Source organism: Myodes glareolus, chromosome 9 (assembly GCF_982192425.1).
Source record: "Myodes glareolus chromosome 9, mMyoGla1.1, whole genome shotgun sequence".
Taxonomy (NCBI): domain Eukaryota; kingdom Metazoa; phylum Chordata; class Mammalia; order Rodentia; family Cricetidae; genus Myodes; species Myodes glareolus.
This window is the reverse complement of record NC_142034.1, coordinates 15,963,525-15,990,423: the sequence shown is the minus strand read 5'-3', so window position 1 is coordinate 15,990,423 and position 26,899 is coordinate 15,963,525. Positions and strand designations below refer to the sequence as shown.

The 26,899-nt window shown below is 49.2% G+C and overlaps 1 protein-coding gene across 4 annotated transcripts in view; it reads right to left on the bottom strand.

Annotated features, from left to right (window-relative positions):
* Positions 1-9,981: 9,981 nt before the first annotated feature.
* Pecam1 (platelet and endothelial cell adhesion molecule 1) overlaps positions 9,982-26,899 on the bottom strand; it is an 80,351-nt gene continuing 63,433 nt past the window's right edge. The window contains exons 15-17 of one of the 4 annotated variants that reach the window (XM_048446014.3): positions 24,283-24,339; positions 17,348-17,370; positions 9,982-11,025 (exon numbers count right to left, since the gene is read on the bottom strand). In XM_048446014.3, coding sequence (XP_048301971.2) covers positions 10,996-11,025; positions 17,348-17,370; positions 24,283-24,339 — 110 coding nt within the window. In that variant the 3' untranslated portion in view covers positions 9,982-10,995. The remainder of the gene's footprint in view (positions 11,026-17,347; positions 17,371-24,282; positions 24,340-26,899) is intronic. The other 3 variants (XM_048446016.3, XM_048446017.3, XM_048446018.3) reach the window with 3 other exon arrangements.

Below are 26,899 nucleotides of genomic sequence, written 5' to 3'. Positions count from 1 at the left end.
ATGTAATGGTGACAGCCATCACCCAGAGCCTTCTGGGTGTCTACCATAATGCTTGTACTTTTTAGAAGTCTAAGAGTTGCCAGGCGGTGGTAGCACACGCCTTTAATCCTAGCACTCGGGAGGCAGAGGCAGGCAGATCTCTGTGAGTTCGAGGCCAGCCTGGTCTACAAGAGCTAGTTCCAGGACAGGCTCCAAAGCTACAGAAAAACCCTGCCTCGATAAACCAAAAAGGAAAAAAAAAAAGTACCCATGTCATATCTCACACACACATACACAGAGTGACAGAGAAAGAGAGAGAGACAGAGATGGAGACATAGAGAGAGCAGAGACAAGACAGAGAGACAGATAGAGAGATATACCCAGAGACTAAATGCCCACATCTCTTTAATGTAATCAGCTTAAGTGATTACTAATGTTTTTGTACAATAGCCAAGGTCTTCATGCATAAATCTTCATTTCTGGCTATTTTTTGGGTTTTACAAAGCCCAGCCCTCAAACTTACAGCGTACCTCCAAATGACCTCAAACTTCTGCTCCTCCTGTCTTCACCTCCCAAGTGCTGGGACTGAACCCAGGGCTTCCCACGTACCAGGCAGGCCCTCTACCAACTGAGCTACACCCCAGCCTTGTCTGTCACCTTAAGATAGTCTCCAAGAGATGAAGTCACTGGGCAAGAGAAAGGTTTCCTAGTCCTTGGGACAAATTGTCCCCAAATCTCCCCATGAGCAACTGGTGCACAGCCTTCTCTGCAAGCAGCTTCCTAGGGTGCTTGTCTCAGCACCCCACAATTATGACCACTTTGGGCAGAAAAGAATACAAGAACAGTGGCTATTAAATATGAGGGAAAAATTGCCTAGCTGGGAGCTTTTGAAAGGGAGGCATTTCGCGAGCTTTTGAAGCCTAATTACTGTTTAATCGATCCAACTAGGTGCAGACTCGCTGTTGCCTGCCTGTTGCAGAGGTTGGGAATTGCAGCACGTAGCTGGTAATTTTGTCAGTGTTGGGAGCACCCTTCATATGCTTTTCCGGGCTCCCTTCCCACCTCAGATGAAGCCAGTAAAGCTCCTCCTCCTTGTCCACTTATCTAAGAGACAGGCTTCCTCGGCTGACAGCAACTTAACAGAGAGGCTCACAGGGTAAAGAGGGTCTAGCTACCGCGGCCCACAGTTCTGCCCTAGCTCCAGGTTCTTAGCTGCCACATTTCCGGCCTTTCCCTCTTTATCTAATGGTGACAAGCAAGGTGTCCCTGGAAGAATTTCCCAAAGTTTGGATCCACCATGGGGATATAGCTCAGCGCTAGAGCCCTTGCTTAGCACGTGCCAGGCCCTGGGTTTGTCCTAACAGTGCTTGGACGCAGCTGCCCTGGAGAGAGAAGCCACCACAGAGTAGCTCATTCTTTTTGTTTTGTTTGAGACAGGGTTTCTCTGTGTAGCCCTGGCTGTCCTGGAACTTGCTCTGTAGACCAGGCTGGCCTCAAACTCAGAGATCTGCCTGCCCCTCTTTCCCAAGTGCTGGGATTAAAGGTGTGTGCCACCACCACCTGGCATTGGTAGCTAGCTCATTCTTGTTCAGAGCAGAAAAGGCCACAAGTCTCTGCTCCAGGAGTAGGGAGTCTCCAGGAACTAGAAAAATTTCTAGGAGGAAAGAACAGCACTGTAACTAAGAGCAAAGAAGAGCCGGGGCGTCGGGAGGCAGAGGCAGGTGGATCTCTGTGAGTTCGAGGCCAGTCTAGTCTACTAGAGCTAGTTCCAGTACAGGCTCCAAAGCTACAGAGAAAACCTGTCTCCAAAAACAAACAAACAAAAAAAAGCAAAGAAGAATATCCACTCAGATGCTCAATGTGCTCATAATGAAACCAACCTCGGCTAAGGGAACTGGATAAAATGAGGACATGATTGGCCCATGGTATGGTTAAGGGGAAGGTTTTTGTTGTTGTTGTTATTGTTTGGGTAGAAGTGTCACCCCAGCCCCTGGCATCCATATACCCAAAGAGTCTGGAATGTTCGGGTGAAAGTTCCATCCCAAGTCCCTTCCCCTGGGAATTGCTTCAGTTCAGACTTGACTCCACACCAGAGAAAGTCCACCAAACCATGACCCCATCCCCAGAGATGCTCAAGACCACTCCCATACCACTCCCATAGGGTATTTAAACTGCACCCCCCTAGAACAAACACGTAGTTTTCCAGTTTTCCTTTCTTGTCTCCTTTTGGGGGGGGGGGGCGGCTGGAAAACCAACTGGGCGTGTTGGTATTCATTAAACCTGGGCTTTTCCTAATTCAGTTTTGGTTTGGTCGGATTCTGATTATTGCGCCGGCGGAGAAGCTTATTAGGGTGTAGAAACTTTTCAGTTATTGTTTGGTTTTTCAAGACAGGGTTCCTTTGTCTAGCCCTGGCTTTCCTGGCACTCGCTCTGTAAACCAGGCTGGCCTCGAACTCACAGAGATCCACCTGCCTCTGCCTCCCGAGTGCTGGAATTTAAGGCAAGCACCACCATCTCCTGGCAAGTGGGACGATTTTTACTGTAGACATGAGAGAGGGTACAGCCAGGGGCGTCTGGAAGAGTTCAGAGCAGGGAGAGAAGGTAGTGGATTGAACAGGGCCAGTAGACTGGAGCTGACCATGAGGGAAGCCGGAGCAGAATGGGGATGGGGAGTACAGAGGGAGAGCAGAGAGGGGGGAGGAGAGAGACAGACAGAGAAAGACCGAGAGCGTAGCTAAAATAGCAGGGTTATAAGGAGAATGAGCAGCTGTGGGGAGGGAAGCCGAGGGGCTGAGGGAGTTTAGGGGAGGGGAGGAGGGGAGAAGGGCCAGGATGCTAGCACAGACTTTGAAGTGCGTAACAGGTACTTGAAATGGGTACTTGGGAAGCCGGGAGACCAGCCTGATTTTGGGATGCTAATAGGCACCACAGGTAGCCATTGGTCCGACCTTCTGCCTCCTGGAGTTGGGGGAGGTGGAGTTTCCTTTAGACCTGACAGAAACTGCTTAAATGAGCTCAAGGGCCATGGGTAGGTCATCCAGGCCTGGAAAACTAAAGGCCATTTTGGGTTTCCGTGAGTGTGTCTATGTGGTGAGTGTTTTCCAGGGGTCCCTGGGCCTCCCCAAGTCTTAGCCATGACCAGAAGCGACTTGGGGAGGAAAGGGTTTGTTTCAGCTCACACTCTCAGATCACATCCACCAGTGCAGGAACTGAGGCAGGAGCTGAGGCAGAGGCCGGGGAGGAGTCTCCTGATTGTTCCCATGGCTGGCTCTGTCCGCTTTCTTATACCATCCAGGACGACCTGCCCAGGGATGGCACTGTCCACCGTGGGAGGACGCACCCACAATAATCATCAGTCAAAACAGTGCCCTACAGGCTTGCTAAAGACCAATCCTCTGCAGGCATTTTCTCAAAGATTCCGTCTTCCCAGAAGCCCCTACTTGTGTCAAGCTGATGTAAAAATTTACCAGCACAGCCTCACCTATTTGAGACCCTCAAAACCAAGTGGGAATCAGGTGTGGTGGGGCATGCTTTAATCCCAGCACTCAGGAGGAAGAGGAAGGTGGATCTCAAGGTCTATCTATCCAGGTCAGTCAGAGCTGGGACCCTGTCTCAAATAACAGCAACAATAAAATAAGTAGTTTACCTACCCACCAGCATGTCTCCACCTGGCAGCAGTGCCCTGACCCCTCAGGATCAGCACCTATTACTAAGTGCTTAAAATAAACAAAACAAAACCCCCAAATCCAACAACTCATGTAGCCCAGGCTGGCCTTAAAGTTGCTATGTGACTGAGTCTGGCCAAGTGCTAGGGTGTGAGCCACCACACTTGGTTTTATGTCCTGCCGGGGATTGAACCCAGGGCTCTGTGCATGTTGGGTAAGTGATCCACCCACTGAGCTACATCACCAGTTCACATGCCTTTCAAAGTCTGAAAGGTCAAAGCCAGGGCTTTCACCATCCTCTGTAGCTCGCTACCCTTACCAGTTTTGAAGCCTGTCCTGGAACTCACTCTGTGGACCAGAGCTGGCCTCAAACTCACAGAGATCTGCTTGCCTCTGCCTCCCGAGTGCTGGGACAAGAGGCAGCCTTGAAGTCGAGATGCAGAAGGAGATGCATGAAGTACTCAGCTTCCCTTCTTTCTTTTTTCCTTTCAATTAATTAAGATTTTGTTTATCTTATGTACGGGGAGGGGTGACTATGTGGAGGTCAGAGGAAGATTGGGAGAAAGTGGTTTCTCCTTCCATCTTGTAAGTCCCAGGATCAAACAGGTCATCAGCCTTGGCAGCAAACGCTTTTATCTGCTGAACCAGTTCACCAGCCCCTCACCTTCTTTTTATTCAATCCAAGACTCCAACCCATGGAATCAAGGTGAGTTTTCCTCAGTTAAACCTTTCTGAGAACAGTTTCATAGACCCACTCAGGGTTCCGTGGCAATAGACAGGGTTTCTCTGTGTAACAGCCCTGGCTGTCCTAGAGCTAGCCCTGTAGACCAGGCTGGCCTCAAACTCACAGAGATCTGCCTGCCTCTGCCTCCCAAGTGCTGGGGTTAAAGGCATGTGCCACCATCGTCAGGCCATTCAGGGCGATTCTAAATCTGTCCAGTTGAGTAACCTTTACAGGGTTGGGGACGTCTGGCAGTTGGCAGAGCGCTTGCCTAGCCTGCAGGAGGCCCTGGGTTAGATCCTCAGCACTAGGTAAATTGTAATTCCAGGGCTTAAAAGGTGGTGGTGAGGGGTGGGGGAGGAACAGGACTTCAAGGTCATCCTTATAAAATTCAAGGCAAACCTGGGCTACATGAGATTCCTTTTTAGAAACCACATTTTTGAAAAGTCCAAGACAATCGTGCTAAATAAGATCCTCAAATTCTTTAACTACGGTCCCCAAATTCTTCAGGCTAGCGTCCTAGGAAGGTAAATGTTATTAACATACTCTGCCACCAGGTGGCGATCTCACCATCCGTGATCCTCAAAGGACCTTGGCAAAGAGCTGTTTAAACACCCTGTTGTGTGCGGGTCACACGTGACTTGAGAGACGCTGGAAGCTTGTGTGTGTTTGTAAAGACGTGTGGTGTCCTTTCCAGAAGGACTTCTCAAGAATCCCCCAGGTTTGGTAGACACAGAGTGGGTCCTGGGATTCTACATTTCCAACGCCGTCGGGTGGGTGAGAGTTTAGAGAAGGCGGTTGAAGACACAGAGCTGTGTACAGTTGAAGAACTTCCCTGTTTGTCCTACTCAGCTGAAGGAGTTAGTGAACAAGGAGGCCGAAGGGATGGAGTGGCCTCCTTGTTCCTATACCGTGGGCATCTCTCCTAGCTGTCCACCCAGCCTGGAATGTTCTTTGTCCAGACATTTCTTCACTAACGCCTTCAGCTTCCTTGGGTCCTCTGCAATAGTTAGTAGTTTGAGCTCTTAGCCACTGACCATTATTGCCACTAGATTCCTGGGGGCCTCTGAGCACTGTACACTTACAGCTTGGGATTTAGGGGAGTCACCACCTCACATCCTGCATAGAGTCTCTTCCTTGCGTGTGTCTTGTCCCCACGGTACCTGCCTGTCTTGCCCCAGGTCTGGGACCTCTCTCCTAGGTTCAGGATTTCCAGTCAGGGTGTGTGTGGGGGGTGTCTGTGCCAAGCCACAATGCTGGTGTCAAGATAGTTGTGAGTCCACACTAAAGCCTAGAGTAAGTTATAGGATAATGTCCATCCTGCAGACGGACATACATCATCCCTGTCCATCCTGCAGACGGACATGCATCAACCTGTCTGTCCATCCTACTGACGGACATGCATCATCTTGTCCATCCTGCAGACGGACAGACATCATCCCTGTCCATCATACAAACAGATATATCACTCCCATTGGTTGGTGTGGTCATGTGGCATGGCTGACTCTATTCTCTCATCCCTCAGACATGTGTTCAGCAAGGCACTCCAGCCTCTGATTGCGTGGCAAGGGGCAGGTGCTTGTAGGGCTCTGAGCCATAGATCTCCAGTGTCCTACCACAGAGTGGCCCCTACCTCTCTCTTTCCTTGTCCCACCTGTAGCCCCCCACCCTGTGCTTTTTCCTTCTGGCACTGGTTCTACCAGTTTGACAATCTTTGGCTGTAGCCGACCTGGGGCTTGAGCTCAGCATGTTCAGTGGCCTCAGCCCTTGCTGAGGTGGATATGGTTTGAGTGGCCCAGGACTTACGTGCTGGAAGCATGGTGATGATATTGAGATGTGGCGGGGCCGGGCGGGAGCTGTTTGAGTCATGGAGGGTACCGAGTTCGGAAGGAACTAAGGTAGTTTTTGTGAGACCTTAATGTAGTTCTCAGGAGAATAAGTTGTGGGCTGGAGAGATGTCTCAGATGTTATGAGACATCGTACTGCTGTTTCAGGTGACCCGAGTTCAGTGCCCAGCATCCACTTTGGACAGCACACAAGTGCCTGTAAGTCCATTACCAAGGGGCTTGAGGCCCTCTGCTGGTCTCTACAAGCATCCATTCACACATGGCATGCACTCGGACACAGGAAAACACGTTAATAAAACTTTTAAAAGAGAAAGTTGAGGGCTGGAAAGATGGCTTAGCAGGTGAAGATGTCTGCCTGGGAAGTCTGGTGACCTGAGTTCAATCCCCGAGCCCCATGTTAAGGTGGAAGGAGATAGCCAGCTCCATAAAGTTGTCTCTGGCTTCCAGAGGTGCACAATGACGTGTGTACATCCTCCTCCCCAACAGATTTCCCCTCCCTCCCTCCATCCTTTTCTCCTTCCCTTCCTTCCCCCCTCCCCCACACAATGATGCTCCACGGAGAAGGAGATACACCTGTCTCATGAGGTACTTGGGGTCTCTGTCAGGCTGGGAGAGGCAGACCCGGAGTCCAGTCTCTCTGGGTGCCCTGATAGATAGTCCTTTTAGGACAGTGGTTCTCAACCGTCCTAATTCTGCAACCCTTTAATACAGTTCCTCATGTTGCGGGGATCACCAACCATGAAATTATTTTTGTTGCTACTTCATAACTGTAATGTTACAACTGTTAGGAATTGTAATGTGAGTATCTGTGTTTCCCGGTTATCTTAGGCAACCCTTGTGACCCCAAGGGGCTGTGACCCACAGGTTGAGACCTAGCGCTGTAGAGGCACAAGCCCCTCCTTGTAGTACCATGTTCCCTTGGACTTTGTAGGGTCTGTGCATGTGGTGGGAGTGGCAGGAAGAAGCTCAGGGGAGAAGACCAGCAGAGGGCATCTAAGTGAACAAGCCTGCCACAAGGGCCCAGAGAAATCCTGTAGACTAAGGTCTACACTTTGAGGATCCTGCCCAAACAGCCAAACTCCAAATGTGTTCAGGTGGAGGATGGATGGAAAGGACCCCAGCGTGAAGCTGAAGGGTAAAAAGAAAGTGCGGGTCAGTGAGACAGCTCAGGAGGCAAACTCGTGGGCTTCTGCTGCTGAGAAAAGCACCATTTGTCTCACCTTACACTTCCAGGTAGGAGTCCATCACTGATGGAGTCAGCAGGAGCTCAAGGCAGGCACCCGGAGGCAGGAACTGAACCAGAGGTCTCAGAGGAGCGTGGCTTCCTGGCTTGTTCCCCATGGCTTGCCTTTTTATACAACCCAGGACCACCTGCCCCACAATGTGCTTGGTGGTCCCTCCCACACCAATCACTAGGTGCTTGTTGAGTTAGATCCTTGGGACCCACATGGTGGAAAGAAAACTCCTGAATGTTGTCCTCTGGTTCCAGCTAGGCACTATGGTGTGTGTGCATAATCACATGTGCACACACACACACATACACACACACACACAAATAAAAAAAACTTGCCCTTTTGTCAACTTTTTTAAAAAAGATTTATTTATCACACATAGAGTATTCTGCATATAGGCATGCTTGCAGCCCGAAGAGGACATAAGATCTCATTACAGATGGTTGTGAGCTACCATGTGGTTGGCTGGGAATTGAACTCAAGACCTTTAGAGGAGCAGGCAGTACTCTTAACTCCTGAGCCATCTCTCCAGCCCCACCAACTCTTCTAAAACTAACCTTACCAGAGGAGCTACCAGCAAAACAAACTCATCTTGGCGCAGGACACACACTGTTGCGGTTTTGGTTTTGAAACGAGGCTCTCATTTAGCCCAGGCTAACTATATAGCCCAAGTTGACCTTGAACTTCTGACCTCCTGCCTCTACTTTCCCAGTACTAGAAGTACAGGTGTCTGCTATCACACTGGTGTCTTAGTTTCACTCCTATTGCTCTGAGAAAATACTCTGATGTGGGGGAGTGCCTGGAGAGATGGCTCAGCAGTTAAGAGCACCTATTCTTGCAGAAGACCTGGGTTCAAGTCCCAACACCCACGTGGCAGCTCATAATCACCATTAATTCCAGTTCCAGGGGATCTAATACCCTCTTCTGACCTCCCAGGGGGCCAGGCATACACATGGTGCACATATACACATACATGCAGGCCGAGCACTCATATACATAAAATAAACAAATCTTTAAATTTTTTAAAATACCCAACAAAAAGCAACATGTGGGATAAAGAGATTTACCTCATCTCACGGTGGCAGGCTACAGTCCATCTCGGCCGGAAGTCACACTGGCGAGAGCTCGAAGCAGCTTGCCACATCTGTGGATGCACGCCTGCCTGGTGCTCAGCTGGCTTTCTCTGCCTTTCTCTAGTCCAGGAATGCAAACCTGGGCATGGTGTTGCCCCCTTTCAGGCAAGGTCTTTCCACACTTCCACACTAATGAAGACGACTGTAAGAATTCCCCACAGATGTGCTCAGAGGTCAGTTTAATCTAGATAATTCCTGGTGGAGACTCTCTTCCCAGGTGGTCAAGTTGACAATCAGAAGAAACCTTCACACCTGGTTTTGCGCAGTGAGGGAAGTGGGGGGGAGGGACGACTGAAACCAGCGCTTCCAAAAATCTGTAAAGTTGTTTTCTGGATAGATTTGATCCTTGGTGGATCATTTTTCCAAATATTTACTGGGTTCTTTAGAAAAAAAAATACCCTAGTTGCTGCCTATTTACCTCCTGATCTAGTGCCTGCCACTGTGCTGAGCCACATCCCCAGCCCGGGACACACACACATGGTGGCATGGCAGTCTCTAGAGATGGCATCCAGTTCAGGCTCACTTCCTTTTCCTGGGACCCCATAGAGGTCCTCAGAGTGGGAGAGAGTTTTCCTCGTGTTGTGAATTCCGGTCCCAACAACACATGGCTGAAGGAGGGAATGTCGGCATACCAGAAACTAATGGAAGAGTCGCTGGCACAACACCAGAGAGCCTGTGCCAAGACAGTCCAGGAAAACCACACCCAGACCAGGATGAAGTCAGGCTGCAATGAAGGACTTTTTCCTAAAAACCAGTAAACACTTGGAAAAACACATTCTGCAAAGGGTGAAGGATGCGGAGAACCACCTCACAGAAGACATTCCATGCATTGGCTTTGGAAACAACTCAGAGCGCAAAGCTCACCAATAACTATAGCTGTGTGCGCTTGAGCTGTGTTCTATCTAGTGTGAAGAAGAGGAAGAGAGACTTGAGGGGAAGGAGGAAGGGAAAGGAAGAGGCAGAAAAAGAATGAAAGATGGTCCAGCCCTTTAGAGGGAGAGGCAAGAAGAGCAAGAGTCTGAGGGCAGCCTGGGCTACATAATAAATTTCAAGTCCAGCCCAGCCTAGACTGATGAACTACACACAGTGAGACCCCATCACAAAATAAAACAAGCTAACGTAAAATAAAAGAAATAAAAATAGGACAAAATGAAAAGCAAGAAAACATGATGGAGGCTGGGAAGGCAGGGAAACCCGGAAGCGCTCACCTTGCGAACATGAGGACCCCCAGAACAGAGTAAAGAGTCCAGCTACCCCTGGCCAGTGGTCCGTGTGATGCTCCACCCATGGAACAGACAGAACACCCTGGTTCTCTCTGACACCAGAGGCAGCAGAAAGTCCCTTAGGGCTATGGTTATTCTTCTGGCTTGTGGCCTGTCTCAGAGATGACATCTCACAGATGACTGAACAGTGAAAATCAATTTTATTTAATACAACACCCCTCAGGGGCCCTGCAGCTGGGTGGCTTAGGCAAACAGGGAAGATAATGTTACGTATGGGTGTTCCATAGCAAGATGGAGGCAGCTCCCATTCCCCCACTTACGCCACCCTTGGAAACACCCCGGGACCTCAGGAGACCGTTTCTTTAACAGGGAATAAATAAAGAAAAATTAGTGAGAAAAGTACACATTTCCTTTTACTATTGAAAAAAAATACCATTAGCTGTAGCCAACTGTTTCTCCTCTTTAGGCCTTCAGCATAGGAGAGAAAAAGAAAGGCCTGGAAACCAGCAGTTTAAGGGTGTCTGTGCTCGTTCCAGGCTAGTCTTGGCATTGCCTGCCTGAGGCTTGTCTTCAAGTTTCCATCCACAGGCATTGCTCCCAGTCAGCTGTGCCCCCCCCCACTCCCCTCGGTGAATGAAGCCACCATACAAGGGACAAGGCGACTCTCTCTGAGCAGCATTGTATACCTCCAAAGAACAAGGTCAGCCCAGAAGGAAAAAAAGAAAGACAAAGAAAACAAAACAAATCTATACCCCCCGAGTCCAGACCATTTGCTAAAGTAACTGACTACAGGACAAAAACAGGCTTCTGTGCACGAGAACAGGTGTGCACACGAGAACAGGTGTGCACACGAGAACAAAGAGCTTGGTCTCTCTGAGACACAGTATCTGAGCTTCAAAATATTTTAGCAGTTTGTTCGCCCCGAATCTCCTCTCCCTCTCCCAAATCACAAGGATGCTCTAGTTTGGAAGGACGGTCGGGCTGGCCACTAAACTGCACCTCTAATTCTCTTTATACCCGACACTAACAAGGCAGGAGGATTTAAGAATGGGTAGCTTGGCCTCAAGAATCGCTATTTTCAGTGGGGGCAGGGCCGGCTCATAAGTAAGTGCACAGGACTCTTGGAACACGGAAATCGGCTGCTCTTCTTCGGTTGTGGACGTCCTCCCAGGCATGTGCACCTGTCATGGCTGTCTTAAGTTCCATCAAGGGAGCCTTTCGTTCTCTGCAGGACAGAAGACAGGACAAGTTAGGCTTCACCCTCAGGACTCGCGAGAGGTGTAAATTGGAGCTTAAAGGAACTGGAATGTGGATCTAGCAAGCAAGAGGACCTGGGCGCCATCACCAGCACGACATATGGTACAAGTCTGTAACGCCAGCCCCCAGGAGGTGGAGGCAGGAAGATCTCAAGTGCAAAGTCCAGTTCTAGGTTAGCCTGGGATACATGAGATCTTGACTCAAACAAGACCACTGGAAGCTGTGCCACCATCCTCTGGGAACCCAGCTTCGAGGGCAGCAGTTGTCCCAACCCATCCTCTGTTCCTTCCATGCCTACTCTGTAGGAGCTGCTGCCTCCACCCCTGCATTCTTGCTTCATGTCAGTATCAAACCACTGCATCCACTGTGGTGTCCTTCGGGCGCAGCACAGGGAGGATCCATCAAGTACAAGACATCTCACATCTGGCTCTAGCTAGGACCTCAGGACCTCTAGCTAACACAGATCCCCTCTCCAGTCTGCCTTTTTTTTGTTTTGTTTTGTTTTTTTTGGGTTTTTTTAGACAGAAATTCGCTCTATAGCCTGGGCCAGCCTAAGGCTCTCAGTGATTTTCTGGCCTTAGCCTTTCCAGGGCTAGGATTGTAGTTGTGAGTCACCAGGCCATCTAAGGTCCTTTAGATCAGCCTTTTAATTAAAAAACTTGGCTAGGAGCTGGGTGGTGGTGGTGCACGACTTTAATCCCAGCACTCAGTAGGCAGAGGCAGGTGGATTTCTGTGAGTTTGAGGCCAGCCTGGTCTACAAGAGCTAGTTCTAGGACAGGCTCCAAAGTACTGAGAAACCTTGTCTCGAAAAACCAAACCAAACCAAACCAAACCAAACCAAACCAATTTGGATAGGTGTGGTGAAGCCCAGCACTCTTCAACTGGTAGAGGCAGATGGATCTTTGTGAGTTCAAGGCCATCCGTAACTCCAGCTTGGAGGAAGCAGAACTCTAAGATTTTCTGGCTTCCAGCCTAATGAAAAATATGCTCACCCCAGGGTCAGGGGGAGACCCTGCTTCAAAGGACTATTCAAGAGGTGATAAGTAATACTTAATACCCTCTTAGCCTGCACACACACACACGCGCGCGCACACACACACAAGTTCTCATACACACAAATTCTTAAAAAAGAAAGTTCTAGAGGGCTGCTGAAGTGGTTCAGTGGGTTGTGGTGTGTGCTGCCAAGGCTGATAAACTGAGCTTGATCCCAAGGCCCAGAGGGTTGACGGAGAGCACCAGCTCCCAGAAGTTGTCCTTTGACTCTTATATACCCATGTACATGCACAAACACATAATAAGAAATTAAGGAAAAAATTTCGGAGAAGAGTTGTAGTGACAATCACACAACAATACAAGTGCACCGCAAGCAACTGAACTCCCTTTTGTTTCTGTAAGTGCAGGGAAAGTACCTCACACTGCTGGGAGTGGGCTCCATCACTGAGCCACACCCCAGTTCTTGACCGATGTACTTTACAATAAAACATAGATTAATTTTAGGTTGTGTGTATTTTTACTATACTTAAAAAAAAATTAAGGGGGACAAAAAAGCCAGGCATGGTGATAAATGCTCTCAGTCCAGCACTCAGGAATGTAAAGATCCCAAGAGCATCCTCAGCTGTATAGATAGCTCCCAGCTAACCTGGGCTGTTTTATACGAGAGCCTGTCTCAGAACAACAACGAATAGAGCTCGGAATGGTGGTAGCTTGAGTCACCCACTCACCTCCTGGTACCCAGACCCTTATCTGACCCAGCAATGTTCTTTATGCTGAAGAGGACTCTGCCCCAAGGACTTCATATTCAATTGGTGATTTTGTTTGTATTTGTGTGTGTGGACAATGTGTGCATATTCAGTTGTGTCAATGTGGACATGTGTGTGCTGTGGGAATCAGAGGACAGACAGTCTTGGGGCATCTCACCTTTCACTCTGTCTCTTACTGTTCACTGTTGCTAACTGGCCCAAGAGCTTCTGGGGGGTCCTCACCTCCCATCTCTACAAAGGAATTACAGATGGGATTACAGATGCCTGCCTTTTAGATGGATTGTGGGAATCTGAATTCAGGAGTCACCTCGCCACCCTTTACCAATCCCTGATCAGCAGCGTTGCTATGAAGTGGTCTGGAGGCAGCGAGGGCACCATGTACTACTGAGCAGAGAGGAGATCGCAGAAGTGACGTGAACTGACTTGAAAGATTTTGTAAACTTGCCGGGCCAAAGGGCTGGGCCATGCTGGGAGATGTGGGAGCAGAGAGTCCTCCCCTGTTCTGAACCCTCTGTGGACACAGGACACCACGCTGCAAGTAGTACTCATAAAAGTGGGAGCAAAAGAAGGTGGAATGGCTGCCTGACATCTTGGGGACCTGATGACCAGACTGCCTGGCTTCCTGTGGGAAGCTGCGAGAGTCCCCGCTTTGTTTGGCTGGGTCTGGGGCTTCAAGAACAGGATGCAGACCTGAGAGGCCCAACTAGAAGGCCAAGACTCTAGCTTTTCCTTTGCCAGGATAGAACTACACACATGGGCCAAGAAAGCTGTGTGACCCCAGAGGGCTGGAGGCTTGCCAGCGCTGGCAGCTGCCTTCTGCCATTTCCTCCACTCTCCCAGAGAAGGGAGACGTGATCCTCGTGTCCAGGCTTTCTGTAGGCCCCAGAACAAGTCTGTCCCCAGACGCCTCTGTTCTCCCTCTTTGGAGGCAAACAACACTCTGGATAATGCTGCAGGGGGACCAACTCCACAGACAGGAAGGGCTGGGCCATCAGCAGGGCCCCAGGAACTTTGAAGTAAAGGTTAACATACCAGCCGTGAGGCCTGGCCTTGCCATCAGACACCCACGTTTCAGCTACGGAACTGCCCTGCTTTCTGCTCAGAATGTGGTGCCGAGTAACCCCCAAAGGCCCTCTGATTCCACCTCCTCCCCCAGATCACTAGTTTCTACTTCTAGAGAGCACCCAGGATGAGCACTTTCGGCCTATCAGGACAGTGCTGAGTGCTCACTTAATCCCTGCGGTATCCAGGTTGAGAAGTCACTCAATTTCCAGATGTGGAAATGGGGCTGGGCATGATGGTACAAGCGTGGATACTCACATGAGTTCTGTCCCACAGAGGGAGGGAATGGACTCTCAAATGTTACCCCGATTGCATCATGTGCACCTCTGTACACACACACAAACACACACTCACACACACTCTCACTCACACACACACACACACACACACACACTCACGGAATTTTTTTAAATGATGACTGATGAATGAACAGAATCTTACATACAGATTAAGCACTTAATTAGGGCCACTCAAAAGTTTGAATGTGGGTCTCCTAGGCCTATGCCAAGATGTGGCTTTGGTTGAACCCTAAACCTTGTAAATGTTTCCCTTGTGTGTGTGGGGGGGGCATTTCAGAGCCAAATAAAGAAACTCACAACCACATCCACGGCTGCCAGCACTTAAGGAAGAGAACTTTAAAGAAGGTAAGTGGTTTCCTGTGATGTCTTGGGGTTTGCAAGGTATCCCATTCAACCCCGAAGAAAATCCCAGTAGGCAGATGGTGTTGATGTTACCATCCCTTTCAACATCATTGTCACCAATATTATAGCCACCGTTGTCATCACCACCACCACCATCATCATCAACACCATCATTATCACCATCCCTATCACCACCACCATCCCTATCATCACCATCCCTATCACCATCACCATCATAACCACCATGATCACCACGTCTGCTTTATGGGTAGGGGTGCCTAGGCTTGAGGAAGTCACCCACAAGCAAGCTATAGACCTGGAACCCCACTCTCCAGCACCTCAACCCCACTCCTGGGAAGGCCCTATCACAGCCCAGCCCCCTGCTGGCCCTGGGGAGGAGGGAAGGGCGCCCTAACTGGCCTTGTCTTGTTTTCGACCCCTGAGAGTCAGGGTTCTTTCTAAAACCTGGAGACCCTCACAGGTCCAGATTCGACTTCTTTCTTTAAGTACAGGCTGTTCTCTTCCACGTTATCTGTCTGCGTGGGCCACAAACACAATTTATAAACAAGGCAAAAATGGCAGAGGAAAAATGAAGTCAGAATGTGCCATTAAAGTAAGTCAAACAATACCAAGTTAGTCGCTGGCTAAGTGGCTCTCTCATTGTCCAGATATTTCCTCCAATATGTTTTCAGAAGCAAGGGCAGTTAAACAAGAGGGGAATGATCGCCAGGTTTGATTTCAGGAAGGAAGCCCCTCCCATTTCCCTGCTGGGCAATTCTGTTCATTTTCTTCTGGCCGCCCATGGCTGCTTATTAGGGAAACTGCCTACTTCTTTCGTAAACAAAAATCTATTTGCTTCAAGATTCAAAATTCATTTCTCAACGGCTGGGAACCCCTGAGTTCCCGCCAAACGACTTTATTATTTTAGGGGTAGGACTTGGCCCAAGCATTTGGAACACCCTAGGATCAGAGGAGACTTTGAGGGAAAGCCACGCCCCCACTGGTCTGGAGTTCAGAGCCTTTGTCCAGAGAGGCCCTTTTGGTGGAAGACAAAGTAATTGAGTTGGTTCTGCAGGGTCTGTCAAGCTGCAGCCCTGCCGTGGGTGGCCACAGATACAGATAACCAGAGAACGGGTTTTTATTAGGATCCCACACTGCTTACGGAACAAAGCTGTCATTCAACTCTTGTGGAACCGTCATGTCACTTCTTTTATTATTATTATTATTATTATTATTATTATTACTATTTTGGTTTTTCGAGACAGGGTTTCTTTTTGTAGCCCTGACTGTTCTGGAACTCACTCTGTAGGTCAAGCTGGCCTTGAACTCACAGAGACCCACCTGTCTCTGCCTCCTGAGTGCTGGGATTAAAGGTGTACACCACCACCACCCAGTGTCAGTCACTTCTTGACACTGAAGGCTGAGCACAGGTCAGGGTTTTTAGAGACTTGGGCTCTTTCCTTGGCTCTGTGTGATTCTGCACAAACTGTTTTATCAAGCCAGGCCTCCATTTCTTCATCTATAAAATACGCCTGCTTAGCCCTCCCAATGCGATAGTGCTTTCAGAAGCCTAGGTGGGTGCAGGATAGAAAAAGCCGTTCATTTCTTTCCTCTCTTCCTCAAACGGATACCTTTTCTCCATACAAAGAATACCAGCGCCTTCCTGTCTGTCACAAGCATAATGAGCTCTGTTTAACAAGAATTCAGACCCGCAAAACAAAGGAAGCCAGGGGCCTGCTGAAGGCTGCAGAAGTCTTGCTGGAAATTTCTCCCAGACCCAAAAGACCAATTCAGAGGCAAGTTCCTCATATTTGAAGATAATAGCTCCTCCGGTAACCCCTGTACTGCTGGGTGCCCACAGAGGGACTGGGTTCCGAGACTCAGCGGTTTCTGCATGAATTGAATTTAAATGCCTCTCCCTCCCTCCCTGCTTCCTTTATCGTGTGTTCCTCTGTGTCTATGTGTGTGTGTGTTCCTATGTGAGTGCATGCATGCGCACATGTATGTTCTGTGTATGTAGAGGCCAGAGGGCAATCTCAGATGACATTCCTTAAGCACCGTTCATCTTTTTCTTGTCCTTTTCTTTCTTTCTTCCTTTCTCTCCACAGGGTCTCTCACTGGCCTCAAACTCACCAAGTAGCCTAGACTGGCTGGTCGGAAAGCCCCAGGGATCCAACTGCCTGTCTCCACCTCCCCAGGTCTGGTATTACAGGTGTGAGCCCCTACACCTGAATTTTTCACTTTGTGTTCTAGGATGAAACTCAGATTCTTGTGGAAGCACTTTATTAACTGAGCTATCTCCCCAGTCCCTCCTCTCTTCTCTCTCTCTTTCTCTCTTCTCTTCCTCCTCCTCCCTCTCTCATCAGGGACTTAATATGAACCCCACACTGGCCTTGAACTTAAGCTCCTCTTTCAAGCTTGCGTCACTATGCCTGGGCAGAAAAATTCCCAACCATGCTGGAAGATTCCCAGGATCTCTCTCCCTATATCGGCTGACCCGTGATGGGTAAACTGGGGCGGGGGAGCAATTGTGGAGCTGGTTTAGACCAGGGCTCCTGCTCTCAACCAGGCCACGCTAGAAAGATGTTGTGGGAGAATTAGTGGAGAGCAGACCCTGGGCAAGTTAGGAACTAGTTCAGTGTTCTGTAGGGCACTTTTGTAAACAACAACAACAACAACAAAGTCACTGTGCGGTCCAGGCTGTCCTGCAAAGTCGCTCTGCAGTCTCAGATGGCCTGGAACTCCCACAAGTGTCCGACTCATGCATGAGCTACTAGCTGGCCCCACGGAGCATTTTAACACGATGTGTGTGAAGTGTGTACTTACAGAATATCTGCTTTCCACGCAATCTGCAAAACAAAGACAGCAGAGTGGTAAGTGTGCAGGACCCAGCTCAGCTTCACACCGGAGCTGCTGGCTGGGGCTGCGCAACGCAAGAGGGAGGGAACACTCTTGCAGAAGGGCTCTCAGGCCATTGCTGATGGAAGGCTCTCAGGCCATTGCTGATGGCCTATTGTCCTTAGACAAGCTCCTGGGGATGGCCTGGGCCATGTGACAGTGACAGTCTTGCAGAGTCCCTGGAATCTTCTTTGCCCTTTTTGTTTGTTTGCTTTGCTATTTTGAAGCAGGGTCTCATGTAGCTCTGGCTGGCTTCTAACTCACTATGTAGTCCAGGATAACCTTGAGCTTTTGGCCTCATCCCTAGGACTGGGATTACTGGCATGAACCAGTGAACCATCACACACAGATCATGGGCCTGAGGGTGAAGTCCAGAGTCTGATGAGTAAGTCTACCAACTACCCAACTACACCCCCACATTTGATTTCTTTCTTTCTTTCTTTTTTTTTTTTTTCTTTTGCTTTTTGAGACAGGATTTTTCTGTGTAACAGTCCTGGCTGTCCTGGAACTCACTTTGTAGACCAGGCTTGCCTCATACTCACAGAGAACCAGCTGCCTCTGCCTCCCAAGTGCCTGGGATTAAAGGCATGCACCACCATGCCCAGCTTGACTTTTTTTTAAAGATAGAATTTACTATATAACTCTGGCTGTCTTGAAACACTCTGTGTAGACCAGGTTATCCTTAAATTCACAGAAACCCATCTGCCTGTGCCTCTGGAGTGCTAGGATTAAAGGTCTATAGCACTATGCCTGGCTTCTCATTTGACATTTTAAAGTTATTATTTGTTTGTTTGCTGGTTGGTTGGTTTGTTGGTTTTTCAAGACAGGGTTTCTCTATGTAGCCTAGAATTTGCTCTGTAGACCAGGCTGGCTTCAAATTCACAGAGATCCACCTGCCTCTGCCTCCCCAGTGCTGGGATTAAAGGTGTGTGCCGCTGCCACCCCTTGGCTAATGTTATTTTTTAATTAGTAGATAAAATAGGAAATTAAAAAGTTGCAAATAAAAGTGATCTCTGCTCCCCCCAGAGAGCAGGCACTGTAGGCCACTCCCATTCTTCCTTAGCAGTGGACTGAGCAGAACACCCTGGGGAGGGTCAGGGAAAGTTATGATGACAGGGCCTGTGACAATTCCCTACTCTATCCTTTTATGGAGAACATTTATTATTTATAGAACTTTCAAATACTCTCTCAATGCCGGGTGGTGGTGGTGCATGCCTTTAATCCCAGCACTCAGGAGGCAGAGGCAGGCAGATCTCTGTGAGTTTGAGGCCAGCCTGGTCTACAAGAGCTAGTTCCACGACAGGCTCCAAAGCTACAGAGAAACCTTGTTTCAAAAAACAAAACAAATACCCTCTCAAACACAATTGTCTACATATAGCTACATCATTGAGTTAAGTGATTATACAACTAATTACTGACTTTAAAAAGTTAGGTTCTGGGGTTGGAGAGATGATTCAGTGGTTAAGAACACTGGCTGCTCTTCCAGAGGATCAGGGTTCAATTCCCAGCACCTATATGGTGGTTCACAACTGCCTATAACTTTAGTCCCAGGGCATTCGACAACTCTTCTGGCCTCCTCAGGCACCAGACACACACAGTACACAGACAGACATATAAAGAGAAACACCCACACTCAGAAACTAGAAGAAAAAAGTGCCTTCCAGGTTTGTGCTGTTTTAATAATGCCACCAATATCCTCTCTGGCAGCAAAGCTACTCCCTAGTTCATTCTGTTTTGTCCGCTCATTCCCAGGAGTGAGCTTGGAGGATCAGGAGGCGTGAGGGTGGCTCAGGCTCTTGACACCATGCCCAATCTGCCTGAACGGGAGGACCACTGTGTCCTTTTTCCCAAGAGAGGTTTGGGAAAAGCCTCATCCTTTTGCCAAAATACACACTGTACCTGGCTGCCTGGCCAGGCCTGCATTGTGCAGATGGCCTTTGCCGAAAGTCTGGAAGTGGAGAGAAAGGTCAAGGAGAACTGGAAGCTGCGTGGAAGGACAGCGCCATCGCCTTCATTAGTGAGAGGTGTGTTTCACCACAAGATGGAGGTTGGGGGGAGATAATTCGCCTCTTTGCACAAGACCAGCCCCCCACCTGTCCCAGAGACTATGTTGGAGCCCATTCTCCAGACAGCCCACTGAGGACATGGGCTTGTGGAAACAACAGCCATGAGGGACCTCATCTACTGTCTGGGGAAGAGATCCCATGTGGTGCTGGAGTGGGGGGTGGCTACCCTTCCGGGTGGTAGAGGTCTGAGGTCACAGTGAGAAGGTCAAGGACAAGGGTGTGGCTCAGCTGACAAAGTGTTTGCTCGCCTAGAATGCACAGGGCTCTGAGTTTGACCCCCCTCACCCAGTATCATATAAACTAGCGTGGCAGCACTGGCCTGTAATGCCTGGCACTAGGGAGGTGGAGACGAGAAGGTCAGAAGTTCAAGGTCATCCTCAGCTACGTAGTGAGTTCAAGGCTAACCAGGTATATAGGAGACCCTGTCTCTGAGAAAGAGAGATGGGGGGGATGAATGAATGGATGGATAGACAGACAAGAAGAGGATGAGGAGGATGAGGAAGAAAGAAAGAAAAACAGAGAGGGAGGGAAGAGAGGAGAGAGAGAGAGAGAAGGCAAACCAAGAAAATCTTAAAAACAGTAACAACAAAAAAACCCTGAGCCATGTATGGTGGCTCACTCCTGTAAATCCAGCACTCAAGATTTGAAGCCGCAGAACTGCCAAGAGTTCTAGACTCTGTCTCAAAATAACCAACAAAAACCTGCTCTCCTCACGTCTACCTGCCCTTGAACTTGAACCCTGTCTTATAATATTTCGTCGTTTCCCATCAGAGGGAACAGAAACATCTGAACCTAAGGAGCCCTCTTCTAGCCCAGCTAGGCCAAAGGTAGGTGACCTCTGGTAAACATACAGGTCAGCCCAGGCTGTCATCATCCTCCAGTCAGTCATCACGTCAGCCTCCACACACGGAGGGAGGCGGTGACAGCACGGCCTGTCCCAGGGCTACCCAGCAGCAGAACCCCATGCTCGGCCATCTCCTGCCCAACCCATGTTTCCTGAAATAAGACAAAAGCGTGAAATGCTAATCTTCATATCTGGGCTCAGTGGTTAAGAGTGCGGACTGCTCTTCAGAGGACCCAGGTTCGGGTCTCAGCACCCTCATGAGAGCTCACAACCACCTGTAACTCCAGTTCCAGGGGATCTGACTCGGTCTTCTGGCCTCTGTGGGTTCCAGGGACCCACATGGTACACAGACGTATATGAAGGGTAAAGTACCCCACACACTTACTTTTTTTTTTTAAATTTAGAGTGAACAATAACTTTTACAACTCTTTGAGTTTAAGTTTGCATCTAAGCTAAGTAGAAAAAGGCCTGGAAATGTGGCTCAGTGGCAGAGTGGGCACTCAGCAGACAGGAGGCCCTGAGTTTCTCCCCAGTACCACTCAATAAATAGATAAATAAGGAAATAAATGAGTCATAGTGGAGAATGAGCATTGTCGGCCCCCTTCCTCTAAGAAAACTGAAGACGAAACACAAAATCAAAAAGAGTGCAGATTACTAAGGATGGTTTCTCAGTTTGTCCTGGCTGCAGCCAGTATGTGATCCTTCCTCTCCTTTGCCCCCCACCCCCCTTAGTTGTTTTTTGAGACAGGGTTTCACTGTATAGTCTTGGCTGTCTTGGAACTCGATCTGTGATCTGTAGATCAGGCTGGCCTCAAACTCAAAGAGATCTGCGGCCATGGCCTCCTGAGTGCTGAGAGTAATTCTTAAAGTGGCTACACCCTCACATGTCCAGGGGGACAGGTCTAGAGGGGCCAAGGCTGAGGAAACAATCTCCATTTCCAAAAGGCAGAAACTTGAAACTATTTTATTTATCTATTTATTGGTTTGGTTTAGTGGCCCTGACTGACCTGGAACTTTTTATAGACCAGGCTGGACTTGAACTCACAGAGATCTGCCTGCTTCTGCCTCTTGAGTACTGGGATTAAAAGTGTGTATCACTACATCCAGCTTATTTATTTATTCCTATTACATTTATTTACTTAATTGGGGATGGGGGTGAGGTGCACATGCCACAAGGCTCGTTTGGAGGTCAGAGGCCAACTTTCAGGACTCAGTTTCCCCTTCTACCATGTGAAGCACAGAGTTTGAACTCAGGTTGTCAGGCTTGGAGACAGGTGCCTTTTACCCACGGAGCCATCTTGCCAGTGCAACTCGAGACTTTTGGAATGCTATGGTTAGAAGAGAGCTGAGAATTGTTGGTTCCGTCCCCTTATCTGACAGATAAAAAAGCTGAGTTTGGCCAACTGACAGGGTAGAACGGTGATGGCCAAGGGCTGGTGCAGGCAGCCGGGTAGGGGTGGAGTTATTGGTTAAAGAACGGGAAAAATGAAAAAAATTCTGAAGATGCCTGGTGGGAACCATGGCTGCCTAACAGTGTGAAAAGACCTGAGGACACAAAATCAGCCACCTAGATGTTTGGAAATGGTTAAAATATTAAGTTTTCTGACCATTTTTACAATACAAGGAAAGAAGGTAAACTTAGAGTCCAAAGCCGAGATGGCAGACACCACGTGCCTCCCACGGCCCACAAGCTCCCTCCTGCCTCTTGGTGACATCCCTCCTCCCCAGGCCCTCCAAGGGCCCCTTCCCTGGGCTGCTTCTTGGAGGCAGTTCTGCCCATGCCCTTCTTCTTATCTAGGGGAGTGGCCTTCCTTTGAATTTCTCAGGGGAAAAGGGGTTTAAGAGCCAAAACTACGCCCTATGAGCCATTTCCCCAAACAGTCACTGGTTGGAAGACAGCAAGGAATGTTTGAGGGGGATGTCTGCTAAGACCCAGCCCTGGAATGTGTGAGGGGGACTCTGCTAAGACCCAGTCCTCACCAGCCAGCTACTGGCTGCCCACATCCCTTTTTCCTTCCATATCACCCCTCTGCAGGCACAGTGTTTCCGGATTTCCCTCTCAGCATCCCTGACTAATCACTCCAGGGCGCTTGGGGAGGAAGAGAGACCCAAGGAGCAAGACCTGTGTGGCACAATAACAACACCCATAGATTGGTCAGCAGCGTATGGACTCAGATATTCAGGGCTTAGAGTGGATTATGAAAGGTGAGTTTTAACAAATATTGAGAACCTAAAATCTAGTCCATCCCTCATTTCACAGACAAAGTGACTATGTTGGTTAGTTTTATATCAACTTGGCACAAGCTAGAACATTTGGGAAGAGGGACTCTCAGCTGAGAAAACGCTTTCATCAGATTGCCTATAGGTAAGCACTTTCTTGATTAATGATTGATGTGGGGAACCCGGCCCAACTGTGGGTGGTATCAACCCTAGGCAGACAGTTCTGGGTTCTATAAGAAAGGCAAAAGCAGGTGGTGGTAGCGAATCTTTAATCCCAACATTTGGGAAGCAGGGGCAGGCAGATCTCTGTGAATTTGAGGCCAGCCTGTTCTACAGAGTGAGTTCCAGGACAGCCAGAGATACACAGAGGAAACCCTGTCTTTAAAAACAAAACAAAACAAGCAAACAAACAACAACAACAAAAAACTAGGCAGAGCAAGCCATGAGGAGAGCAAGTCAGTAAGCAGCATTCCTTCATGGCCTCTGCATCAGCTTCTGCCTCCAGGTTCCTACCCTGTTTGAGTGCCTGTCCTGACTTCCCTCAGTGATAAACTGTGATGTGAAAATGTAAGCCAAATAAACCCTTCTCCACCCAAGCTGCTTTCAGTCAAAAATGTTTTAGCCCAGCAACAGAAACCCTAACAAAGACAATTATGGAAGTCTTGGGATGTTCCATGACTTGGTCAGGACCACCCAGAACCACCCTGGTCACACAAGGATGCTGATTTTAACTTCGAGGTTAGGTAGAGTTGGATTCTCCAACAGATCTGGTGATGACTGGAATCCATGCCGAGACAGATGGACAGTGGAGAAGAACTGCCCCAGATAACTACCTTCCTATAGTCTGCTTTCCTTGGAAGATTAAAGCTCTGTTTAATTTTTATTGTCTATCTCATTTTTTAAAAAAAAATTTTGTATGTATGGGTGTTTCGCCTGCATGTATGTCTGTGTACTACGTGTATTCCTGGTGCCTCTGGAGGCCAGAAGAGGGGGTCGGATCCCTCGGAACTAGACTTAGAAAAGGCCATGAGCCTCCATCTATGTGCTGGAAACCAAAGTCCATCTTCTGCAGGAGCAACCAGGGTTCTTAACTGCTGCGTGGCCTCTCCGGTCCCTCATTCTTCCCTCTCTCTTTCTCTTTCCCGCTCTCCATCTTTTAAAGACAGCTGTCATGTAGTCCCGACTATTCTAGAACCTGATATGTAAGCAATAGTGACCTAAATTTTTGATATTCCAGCCTCTCCTTCCACTGTGCTGGAATTACAGGCATGTAGCGCCATGCTCGACATCTTGTCCCTTCTTTACATGTTAATTGTTCTTTATTAAGCAGTTGCATAAATCCCTACCCTCTAATCTCCTTTTTGAGTCATTCCTTGCCGAGATTTCTTCTGCATGTTAATGAACCCAGTTTGTTTATCCCTTGTTGGTCTGTCTTGTCTCATTTTCAAGACCTCAGACAGAAACCCAGAAATATAAAGGGCAAAAACTATTATTCTTCCAGCCCCTTCCCCACCAACCAAAGACAAAGCCACTAGGAAAGGAATCTAGAGGCACGCTTTTTGTGACCTTAAGACTGTCTGTACCTTTGTCTTCTTAAAGGTAATAGGAGGGAAAGAGTCAAGCCCTAAGAGTTGATGACCTTCTGGGCTTTATTCCCCTGGCCACTCTCAAGGCCCCATCAATGATTAAAGCGTGGACCCTCCCAACCCGAAAATCAGGGGCCCCTCACTCACTAGGGTCGACCTTCCGGATCTCACTGTACACCGTCTCTGTGGCTCTCGTTCCCAGAGCTGGAAAAGGGACCAGGCACACGTCAGTAGCTACCTCTGGGACCCCGGCCAGCCCACTGCTGTACCTACCCATCACCCAACAGGGACCCACAAGTGTCACAAAACATGCCATTCTCCAACTTCAGACTATCCCGACCTAATCTTCAGTGAGATTGAAACCTGTGGCCACGGTCATAATTCTCCAGATTAGACCCTTTCAGAACAGAAGACAAGGCTACCTCTTTGTTTCATATTGAAATACATTCACAGGATGTGGAGACACAGGCAGGGGTTGTGGACACTCACAGGTGGCTCAGCATGTACGGGGCTCTGGGTTTAAGCCCCAGCACAAACAAAGAAACAACAATAAACAAATACCACAGGGCTTGGCGGGATGGCTCAGTGGATAAGAGTACTTGCTGTATAAGCCAAAAAAAAAAAAAAAAATCTGAGTTCGAATCCCCAGCACTCCATAAAAATCTGGGGCATAGTTATAGGTAGCTGTAACCTTAGCAATTCTAAGGGCAGAGGTAAGAGAATTGCTGGGACTTGCTGGATGCCAGCCTAGATCCGGGATCAGTGGGAGATCCTGTCTCAAAACAATAAGGTGGTGGCAAGTGACAGACATCTGACTCCCTCCTTGGCCTCTGCGTGTGCTCAGAGACATGTGTAGCCCTCCCCCCAAGCTAAAACAAATACTGTGATAACTTCTGTAAGATGTTGTCTATGAGAGGGATGGTCGGGTCTTCTGCGCTATCCTAACATTGGAGGTAGGACAGGAAAGGAATGAACGGGGAGCGGGGAGGGTTGGGCAGCCAAACTTGGGTGGGGGTAGTTTGGACATCTTGTGAACTCCACTGTTCTCAAGCACGCCTGGGTGGCCAGAAGACCTCTCTGGTTTTCCTGGTGATGCTCTAATACTCTCTGGACCTCAGCTGCTTCAGTCTGTGCCTAACTCAGACCAGTCAGGGCACTAGGGGTGGCTTCCACTCCTAGGTGGAGCTACATCCACGGCCTATGGTTGCCCCTGGTTTTGCCCAGCTCGGTGTGGTGGTGGTGGTAATAGGGGGAGGGGGAGGCAGGGTGTAGCTGCTCACTGTCCTTCCTCCTCCTCTGTTCCCGTGGCAGCAGCTGCCCGCTAATGACTAAGCCAGGCCAGCAGGCTGTTTGTCTCTGCTGTCAGAGGCGTTTCCTGATGGGTCTCTATTCTGGTTTCTGTTTTTCTCCATGTTAACAGAGAAAGAGGAGATGGCTTCTACGTCATGGGGTTTTCCCAGCAATTAGCCTCCAAGCAAACAGACAGCAAACTGGGATTTAATGAGTTCCTTCCCGCCCTCCTCCAACCCCATCCCACTTGGTTAGCTGCCAGCTGGAGTTAGAGCTGGCTGCGGTCCTATAGCCTCCTCCAACTGTGAAGGATGAGCGATCTTGAGAACCAGGCTGCAGGGTCTCCATTTAGTCATCACTGGCCTTGAAATCACAAAACCCTTTCTTCACCAAGTAACGCCCTAGTCCCTGCTAGGGAGGGGACACAGGGGCCAGCATCAGGGGTTCAGACTTGAGTTCCTCACCACCCTTGTGCAATAAGGAGGCTGGGACAAATAAATACAACATGTGTCCCACAAAGTTGGTTCCCCCTTCCCACCCGAATGACCTTTATTCTAGAACTTCCCCAGAACCCCGACTGCGCACACAGCAACTGTGCGAGCTGAGAAGTGTGACCGACAGCTCGGTGGCGAGGGACAGCTGCAGAGCCGGGGTGGGAAGCCGGAGGCAATTGTCACTGTCCCACCCTATTCTAGGAACTGCCACACTTCCTCCATTTAATCCCTCCACATCCTCAAGAAAGCAAAGAACACCAGATACAAGGACACATTCCCAACGAAGGGAAATTGAGCCTTTCCCCAGGGGACTGGGGCTTCCTTCTCTTTCCAGCCCTCCCCCCACCCCCCCCCCCCCCCCGTTAAAACTCAAACTCCCCAGGTACCAGGTACAGCCTTCAGAATTCTACATGCCCAGACCCAGGACCTGGACCTCTGTGGGAGAATTGAAGAAGCCTAGTGTCAGAGGGCAGGGTGATAGGGACTTTGGGATCTTCTGCACAGACAGAAAGCAGGGGGTTGGTCCCCCATGCCCTCTGGCGACACTCCTCCCCATCCACTTGGGTGCTCTGTGAGCATGGAGGTCAGGAAGAGAAAGGAAGGCTCTGTGGGCCATCCTGCCCTCATGCTAGCCTTCCCCTCACCTACAATCCTGACTTCCGCTCTTAAGAAGAAAAAAGCTGCTACCTGTGTTGACAAGCCCAGGATACACGATGACTGGAGGGTACTCCAAGCCCAGGCTGGACCAGCGACAGCCGGACTGAGCACTCCGGTTTCAGCTATCACAGTCTACACAGACTCCCCAGATTTAGCCTAGGCAAACTAGAGCTAGTCCTCAAACACCACAGTCATCCAATCCACGCGATTACTCCAGCAAGGAACATGGGCGTCCTGGCTGCTCTGGGCTGGGTAAAGGGCTGCAATCAGTCTCAAAACACAGGTAGACTCCATCCATTGCCTGCCCTTTGCCCACCCATCCC